Genomic DNA, 9697 nt, shown 5'->3' with positions numbered 1-9697 from the left:
CTGGCCTTCGTTCTGATTGGTGCTCACGCTGTTACAGTTATTAAGTATCTTGAAAGTCGTCTGTGCTTGTAAGATGAGGGAAAAAAAACTAACCTGAGTCTCAGAGAGATGAAGTTATTTGCCCAGAGTTCAACCAGTGAGAAGGGCCAAGAGTTAAATTCTGGCCCTTTGTTTGCTCTAAAACCCTGCTGTCATGAACTTTTACAGGCTGGTATCTGAGACATAGCCCTTAAAGTCTGCTCTTCTTGGCGACCCCAAGATTCCCTGAAAGTTAGTTGGCCTGTAAGAAGAAAGTCATGGAGTCCCTTGAAGAACTATCAGAGGAAGAGACTCCCAGAGAACCCACAAGTTCCTCACCCCCATCCTGGAAGCTCACAGGCAAGGAGATTCTGGCCACCAAGACCCAAAATTACTTTGCTCAGACTAAAAGAACTAAGAACATCTTGATTCAGGTTGCCTTCTCCATTGGGCTAAGCAGCATATGGCGTTTCCCCTACCTGTGTCAACGGAACGGAGGAGGTAAGGCCAGGGGCCTGGCTCCTGAGTTTCAGGAAGGAGTGTTCAGGCTTGGAGCCTATACTCCTGGGTCCTGGGGGAGGAAAGAACTAGAGGTTTGCCCAGACTTGTAGGGGATAAAGGGGGGGGGGGGCCAGGACTCCTGGCTGCCTGAGCACAGCTCCTGGCTCCCTTCTTCAGGCAGCTTTATCCTGATGTACTTCTTCATGCTCCTCTTGTTCGGGATTCCCCTCTTATACATGGAGATGATCATGGGGCATTGGCTGCGTGTGGACAACATCCGGGTCTGGAAGCAGCTCATCCCCTGGCTGGGCGGCACAGGATACGCTAGCATATTGGTGAATGAGGGGCCCAGCCAAGAGGCATCCCAACTCACCCCTTGTGGTCTCCAGGTCCCCCGTCTCTGTCCATCCTGTCCCTCAGGCCCACCGTGTCCACCCCTAGGTGTGCATCTTGATGAGCTTGTATAAAAGCATCATCATCACCTGGAGCCTTTCCTACCTGGGCAACTCCTTTGCTAACTTCCTGCCCTGGAACCAGTGCCCACTGGTGAAGACCATCAATGTCACTGGTGAGGAGAGGGAGCGAGAAGGCCAGCAGGGCCACGGGAGGCAAGGGCACCAAGGAGCAAGAGACAGGGAGTGAGAGTCCAAGGGGAGGAAGCGAAGAGCAGGGCCAAGATACCAAGCGAGGTGGTGCCTAAGCACCTGCGTCCCCCCCAGACCTCTCTTGCCTTCAGACTGTGTCCCACCAGTATTTCTGGTATCACACCACCCTGAGTGCCTCAGGCCACATTGAAGAAGGGGTCGAGGCCCTTGTCCTGCACCTCATCCTGGGCATCTTCGCAGCCTGGTGCCTCCTCTTCTTAACCATGATCACAGGGCTAAAGACTTCAATGCCGGTAAGCCACCCTGACCACGGACTCCTCTACCCCTTCATGTTCGCAAATCCAAATATTCTGAGGCTTCCCACCCGACACCGTCCAACTCCTTCCTGTTGACCTCTCTTCTCTAATCCCCGTGACCCTTCCCCACTCCTAGAGTCTCCCAGACTTGTAGGGGATAAAGAGGAGGGGGGCCAGGACTCCTGGCTCCGCCATCCAGGGGTCCTGAGGAAGGTGCTATAATCTCCCCAGGCCGCGGCATCAACCACTCCTCTCACAAAGAACTGCTCCTCTCCCACCCATGGCAGGAACGAGGGCCTTGTACTGACCCAGCTCCCTCTTCACCATCCCTCACCCCCAAGTCACAGCAGTGGAGACTTTCTAGAGCAGACCACAGCCTCTCCGCCTGAGCCTTGCATTCTGCAGCTGCCTGCATGTTGACAGCGCCTGTTAATCCCTGAGAGAGCTAGTTGCCACTGGTTCCTCTCCAGAGTTTCCCATTTTAGTCCAGTCCATACTTCCAATGCATGCCCCTGGCACCTGGATCATATTCTCTTTACACAGAACATTTATTTCAGTGTGTGTGTCCGGTCATTTTGGTTAGCTTTACCTGTAGCTTTTGGCCCCTGCATCTACTCACGCAGTCACCCTATGTGTCCCTGGAGGCTCACCTCACCATTCTCTCCACAACCTCCAAGATAAACCACTCACACAAAAGCAGATTATACTAAAGGCTTAGTAGGGGCACACTGAGAGAGAGGGCCTTACCCTCCTATCCCAGAGCAAAAAGAACCAGAAATACTTTAAAATTCCCATTGACCGTGTTACTTCCTCCCAAAGTCTCTTCTCAATTGCTGTTCCTCCCCCTTCACCTGTGATGTTGTTCCATGCAGCCTTAACTCATGCACAGACCATAAAACCCAGGCCTATGAAGTAATAATGTCCAACTGCCCTACCATTTAAAAACCATCTTTACTTGGGGTCTCACCCCTCACCTCTGAGCAGCTTATTTATTGGTGGATGTTCCCCCAAACAACATTGTTGTCTCCCTAGAATAATCCTCCTACAGCTCCTTCATGTTGCACCCAGGCCACCTTAACCTGGCTCATCCCCACTTCTCTACTCCTGCTGACCTGCGTTCCCTGTTAATGCTTGCCTCTGCCTCCCCCTCCTCCCCACTTCTCCTGACTTCTGGTTTCTGTCCTGACCCACCTGGCCAGATCCTGATTTTCACAGTATTCCTCCCCTACATCCTCCTCCTCTGCTTCCTCATCCGAGGCCTCTTCTTGGAGGGCGCAGTTGCCAGCCTCAGACGTATGGTGACCACAGAGGTGAGGCTGGGGACGCCAAACCTTCTCCCTCCCCCAACTCCCCAGTCCTTCTCTGACTCTCCTTCTCCGACATCTTCCTTTCTGCTCCCAGCCTGCTCCTCATCCCTCTGCTCTCCACCCCAGCTCATCCCTCTTCCAGTTCACCGATGGGTCAACTCTCAAGCTCACCCCCAAACGTCTCTCTCTCATCCCCATCCACAGCTCTCAGCCTGGGCCTCTCTGGACCTGTGGCGTCAGGCAGGAGGCCATGTGCTCTATTCCTTGGGCCTGGGCATGGGCACCACCATCAACTTCTCCTCCTACAAGAGTGGAGAAGACAACTATATCCAGATGGCCTCCTTGGTGGCCCTCGTCAACCTGGGGACCTCACTGCTGGTCACATCCATCATCTTTATAGTGCTGGGGTTCTGGGCCGCTACCAGTGGTCCCACCTGTGTTGAGAAGTAAGTAATTAACAGCCTTGCAGATCCAACAAGAGGTCTCCTTTCCTGTACCTTAGCAATCCCCCAGCCTCATGGGCCTTCAGACTCAGGCCTCTCCACTAATAATGGTAACAACAACAATCATAATAGTTGTAGTAATATCATATTCTCAGAGAAAACTGCCAACTTATAATATTCTAATAGCCACCACTTTATAGATAATAGTCCCAGAGACAAGACTGTCTGAAGGCTTCCGTAAATTGCAAATGGTGCAAAGAAGATTTCAAAATCAATTATTTAACTCACAAAGGAGGTTGTTAACAGCATTCTGAGCCACAGTCAGAGGTTACTGGCCTCGGCTGCATGTTGGAATCACTTGGGGAGCCTTAGAAAACACTGACACACCTGAGTCTCACTTCCAGAGATTCTGATTTACTTGATCTGGGAGGCATTCAGGCACTGGGATTTTTTTTTTTTTAATCTCCAAGGTGGAGTTTCTCTTCCAGTTAGGATGTTGAAGGCTGCAAAAGTCCATGCTTCCTTGGTACAGCAATTTTAAAAATGGAAAAAATAAAACTAATACTTTCCTGTAACGTTACTGAAAAGCAGAGGACACAAAGGAGCTTTAATGAACTAAATACTGGAGAGTGATGAGTTCATCATATGTGAGCAAAGAGCCGTGAATGGGGATACGCGCCTGGCCCAGGGGCACGTGGCTGAAGGTGCAGGCCTGTCATGGATGGAGAGACCTTGCACAGACAAGAAGAAATCATGCAAGCATTTAATCACAGTACGGGCTGCCAGTAGGTGTTGGAATCACAACAAGCCCCCAACAAATAAATTGCTCGGCCCGACAGTTTTCCTCTCTATTCCCAGGAATTATTTTGGAGAAGTGGCAGAACTGGAACAGAGACAAGGCTAGCAAGCAGAGGAGCTATCATGCATGGTCTCATGGTGCTCAGATTTGTGGCCCCACTGGAGCTGAATACAAAGATAAACCAAAAACATCTACAGCTACGATCCAGCCCATTCCAACCCAAATGATGACAACATCAAAGAAATTAATCCTCGCCGGGGGGAGGGGGTTGTGCAGAAAGTTGGGGGCGTGGCTCGAGGACAAAGTGAGCCCTCCTTAATCCCATTTGAGGGCAGAGAAAAAACTCAACTAATTAAAACTGTCCCCCAACCCCAGCTTGCCTCAGTGCTTAGAAAACTCTTAAATAGCCCATTATAGCTGCCTGTTGGAATAAAAGGCTTAAATGTATTGAGACTACACAAAATAAAACAAATAACATACCTTTCTCCTTTGTTGTTCTCTATGCAATGTCCAACATGGAATTAAAAACCCTCAAACATCCCAAAAACCATATAATCCATAGCCAAGAGAAAAAAGAAGACCCAAAGATCATCCAGACATTAGAATTAGCAGACAAGAATTTTAAAACAACCATTATAAATATTAAAAGATTTAAGAGAAAAGATGAATATAATGGAAGCCATGGAGATATTTTAGAGAAGATACAGAAAATCTAAAAAAGGACCACATGGAAATTTTAGAACTCAAAAAGTAGATGAAGACAAAGTTTCACTGATGTATTTAGTTTAGACTGGAACCAGCAGAATAAAAGATCCGTTAATTTGAGGACAGGGTAAATAGAAGTTCTACAAAGGGAAGCACAGAAAGGACAAGAAGAATGAGAAAAACTGGAGAAGAGCCTCAGTGACCTAGAGGACTAATAGATGTATAATTGGAATTGCAGAAGGAGAGGAAAGGAGAGAGAATTAGGGCAGGAAATCTTGCTTTCAGCTTAATTTGTAATGGCCAAAACTCCAAGCAACCCAAATGTCTGTCGGGAGGTGAACCGATAACAGATCTTAGAATATTTATTCAACCAGTGGAGTACTATCTACCAATAAAAATGAATGAACTGTGGATACATGCACCAACACAGATGCATGTCAGACATTATATTGCTTGTAACAAGCCAGACATAAAAGACCACACACTTTATGAATCTATACGAAATCTAGGAATAGGCAAAATGAATGTGTAGTGACGGAAATCCGTAGTGGTCTCTGGAATGGAGGGAGCGCCCTGGAAAGGCGCCCAAAGTAATTCTGTGGGGTGGTGGAAATACTCTGTATCTTGATTGGGTCATTGTCAATACTCACTGAAGTGTACATTTAATATCTGTGCTTTTTATTGTCTCTAAATTATAGCTCAATGAAGACTGAGTTTGTTTTTTTAAAAAGCTCCTTGTTGATTCCAGGGAGAACCATCAGCTCTTCAGGCAGCACTGTCCAGTAGAACTCTTTGTGATGCCAGAAACTTTCTATACCTGCACTATCCACTCTCGTAGATACCAGCCACAAGTAGCTAGAACATTCGAAATGTGGTGAATGTGGCCAAATAATGCAAATGCGACCAAGGAACTGAATTTTTCATCTTATATAATTTTAAAAAGATTTTATTTATCTGTTTATCTATTTGAGAGAGAAAGATCATGAGCAGGGGAGAAGGGTAGAGGGAGAAGCAGACTCCCTGCTGAGCAGGGAACCCAATACGGGACTCCATCCCAGGACCCCGAATCATGATGTGAGCCGAAGGCAGATGCTTAACCGGCCGAGCCACCCAGGTGCCCTCATTTTATATCATTTTAATTAATTTTAGTTGACATAAATTATGTGCCTAGTGGCTATCATATTAGTGCGGCCCTAGAAGATCTGCCGCATGAGCTCCTTGCCCTTGATTATATAGAGCTTCTCAAACTGCAGTGGCCATTATGAATCAGCGTTAGAGCAAAGGAAAGTCTGGGATGCACCCAAGATTCTGCATTTCTACCAAGTTCCCAAGTGATGCTGCCCCTCCAGGGAGCTTCTACTTAGAGTAGCAAGGCTCTAGGTTACTCTCTTTAGGTAAGGAAAAGTGGAGGTATGGATTATCAAAGTTTTCTAATCAGGAGGACAGAAGACAGCTGAGCTCTCCTAGCATTTCCTTAAATTAAGCAAGCACAGTATTTATGGCCCAGTGATCCCCATTCCCAACTGTGTATCCTAGAGAAGTCCTCACATGAGCCCTGCTAATGGATGATTATTGTGGCAATGTTTGTAATCGCAGGGAGTGGGGTCATTATTTGGGGAATAGAGTATAAAATGTGGGTTGCAAATGCAGCAGAGGGCAACAGGCAGGAACGACAAACCAGACATAAACTCATCACTGCAGAGATATTGCCAGAAAAACTGAGGGAATAAAAGTAAGAAATAGAAAACCAAAACACAATGACACTCAAGTGATGACACACAAAACATATTTCTTGGGGCACCTCGGTGGCTCAGTCGGTTAAGTGTCTGCCTTCAGCTCAGGTCATGATCCCGGGGTCCTGGGATCAAGCCCCACATCGGGCTCCCTGCTCAGCGGGGAGCCTGCTTCTCCCTCTCTCTCTACCGCTCCTCCTGCTTGTGCTCTCTCTCTCTCTCTGTCAAATAAATAAATAAAATCTTTTTAAAAACTGTGTATTTCTTTTTTTTACAAAGAAATACCCGTATTTAATGTTATTAGTCAAGCACATGAAAGTGAATAGCTGTAGGCATGAAGGAAAGAGTGAAATTCAGACTTGAAGGAGGGAAAATTTTAAACAGACTTTGCTCCACTGGTTGAGGAGAATGATCGTGAACGGGCTTGATTATCACAGCACTCTAAACCTAGGTCCAAAAAGAGAGACAATTCTGAGTGTATTCGTTCTCCAGGGCTGCCATCACAAAGTCCCACAGACTGCATGGCCAAAACAAAAATCTATCCCCTCGCAGTTCTGAGGCAGAAATCTGAGATCAGTGTGTTGGCAGAGTTGCTTCTTTCTGAGGATGATGGGGGAGAATTGGTCCCATGCCTCTTCTGGTGGTTTGCTGGCAATCTTTGGTGTTCCTTGGCTTGTAGGTGTCTGCCTTCGCCCTTACATGGGGTTCTCCCTGTGTGTGTGTGCCCAAATTTCCCCCTTTTTATAAGGACACCAGTCATATTGGATCAGGGGCCACCCAGGATGATCTCATCTTTAATTACCTCTGTAACAACCCTATTTCCAAAGAAGTTCACATTCAGAGGTAGCAGGGTTGGGGGGGCGGTTAGGACGTGAACATATGAATTTAGCCGGGGGTGGGGGAACTGTTCACTGCATAACACTGAGGAATCTTAGCTACTACAAATATAGAATCTTCTGCCCCTTAGGTGGAATCCCCAGGGCAGTTCACCCCAAGTCCACATGATGAGCTTCCAGGCCATGTCCAGTGGCCCTTGTTACTCAGCTGCTCTCATCTCGGGCCACTCACTTTCCTCTCCAGTCCCCCCTGCCCTGGTTTGCAGAGAGCAGGGGAGTCAGCCTGGTCACCACCTTTCCTCGCCTCTGCTTCCCGTTCAGGAGCGTCTCAAAGCTGATGAACCTGATAAAAAAGGGCGTGCTGCCTCAGGATGCCAAGCCCCCAGAGGACATCCTACTCTTGCCCTCCCTGGACTATCTAGAGTGGATCAGCAATCTCCCTCAACACCTCCAGTACCAGGTCATCCACTCCACCCCATCCTGCAGCATCAAGACACAGAAGGAAAAGGTGTGTTTGTGGGTGCAGGAGGGTGCTTCCCAAAGGCCCCCAGAGGACCCTGGGGGCCACCCCATGCATTGTCTGAGGCAGGCAACAGTTACGGTCATGTCTCCACCACCATTGTGTATGTACCAGGATCTTTGCTAAGTTGTCACTTGACTTTAATTCTCACATCAACCCTAGGATCCCAATTTGTTAGAGGAGGAGCCTGAGGCCCCGAGAGGTGAAGCTCACCCAGCTCAGCAAACACTCAGCCTTCTGCCATCCGCCCACCGCTCTGTGTCTCTTTCCTCTGTCCAACACAGACATTGCTACTCGATCACTGCACCATTCCCCCCATCCAGACCCACCACTGCCTGAGGGCCCTTCTCCCCCACAGTTCATGGAGGGTCCCGGCCTGGCATTCGCAGCCTTCTCCCAAGCCGTCTCGTTGTTCCCTGGTTCCTCTTTCTGGGCCATCCTCTTCTTCTTGACCCTGGTCATCATGGGGCTGAACACCTCGATAAGGATCTTGGAAGGCATTGTCTGTCCCCTCCAGAACTCCATCTCCATCTTCAGGAGGCATCCCAAGCTGCTGTCAGGTACTGTGGATTCTCACCCTTCTCCCCAGGTCACCCCAATCTCCTGGGCTCACTTCGACCCCTGGCCCAGCCCTACACACAGACCTGTGTGTACACAAAAACCTGCCTTTGCCACAGTGATCGTCTGCTTGGGAGGTTTTCTGGGCAGCCTCATCTTCACCAGTCATTCTGGCAGCTACATAATGTCCTTGTTTGATGACTGCCTGGTCCCGCTGATCCTTATCATCATTGTGGCCTTCCAGAATGTGGCCCTGGCCTGGATCTACGGAGCTAGGAGGTGATGTCCAAGCCCTGGGGTCTGCCCAGCCAGGGACCCATCCCAGGTCTCTGAGGAGAAGGGGGGCATGATCTGCTCCCTCTGTCCATCCCACAGCAGGGGGGTCTAGCTAATAGCACTGGGGTGCAGGAGGGAGTGATCGGAGGGCAACCAGGTGGGTCCTGACAGAAAGAGTAGTCAGAAACCAGGAGACTCAGCTTCCATTACCATGGGCCACATGGGATATTCTGAAGGCAGAGGGCTGGAGCCCGGCACTCCCCCTGGATCAGGGGGCTCCCATGAGGAGACCAGATGCAGGTCCCAGCCTCGGGGAGGGCCCAGCAGGGCTTGGTAAGCCCCTATGAGTTGCAAACTGGTGAGAGAACCAGAGGTCTGGCAGACCCACCCTCCCAAGATCTCCAGGCCCTGGTGGCCAGAGGAGGGCTCCTTCCAGACATCTCTGCCCATTGCCCCCACCCCAGGGTCAGAGAAGAAATATTCGGTGATCTGGGCCGCCCGTTGTGGTCCTTCTTCACTGTCCTGTGGTGCTACGTGACCCTGCCTGGGCTGCTGGCCCTGACCACCATCTGCCTCATGCAGCTCTACCAGACAGAACCCCCCCACTACATTGCCTGGAACAGCAGTATGGTGAGACTCCCCCCGCCCCACTCGGCACCCCTCATCTGATCTCCAGATCAGATCTCCCCGGGCTTCCATCCCCAGGGACCCTTTAGCCAGCTTCCCAGCCCCTGAGGAACCTGATCCCCAGCATCACATGGATTGAAATCCCCTCACCGCCACCTCCTCCCATCCTGCTCCCTTCTCTCTGCCTCAAGAGCCAGGAGGTAAAACAGCCCTACCTGCAGAGCACCCTGGGCTGGGTCACCCTCCTCAGCATCCTCACCTTCCTGCCGATCCCAGGCTACTCACTTCAACACTGGTGGTACCTCCAGGACCACATTGCTTCTGATCCCTTTGAAAAGCTACAGTCCAAAAAGATGCCCTTGGTGCCCCCCAAGCCGTTACAGTTGCCTAAGCGCCCCGTGAAGCCCCAGGAGGGAAACAGTGAAAGCTCCTCCAGGAAGCTCAGCCTGCCCTTGATTAGGGGGCTGAACCAG

The 9697-nt window shown here is 49.8% G+C and overlaps 1 protein-coding gene across 1 annotated transcript; it reads left to right on the top strand.

The window, feature by feature from the left end:
* The first annotated feature begins 260 nt into the window (after window positions 1–260).
* On the top strand, window positions 261–9484 carry LOC117998048 (orphan sodium- and chloride-dependent neurotransmitter transporter NTT5-like). The gene is made up of 4 exons (XM_034986573.1): window positions 261–519; window positions 1239–1417; window positions 2932–3173; window positions 7565–9484. Exons 1-4 carry the CDS (start codon window positions 297–299, stop codon window positions 7887–7889), a joined length of 969 nt encoding a protein of 322 aa, XP_034842464.1. The 5' UTR covers window positions 261–296; the 3' UTR covers window positions 7890–9484.
* Window positions 9485–9697: the final 213 nt, after the last annotated feature.

Source organism: Mirounga leonina, unplaced genomic scaffold, assembly GCF_011800145.1.
Source record: "Mirounga leonina isolate KUSES-001 unplaced genomic scaffold, KU_Mleo_1.0 Mir_376, whole genome shotgun sequence".
In the NCBI taxonomy this organism is placed as follows: domain Eukaryota; kingdom Metazoa; phylum Chordata; class Mammalia; order Carnivora; family Phocidae; genus Mirounga; species Mirounga leonina.
Note: the sequence above shows the minus strand (reverse complement) of the source record. Positions and strands in the feature narration are given on the sequence as shown.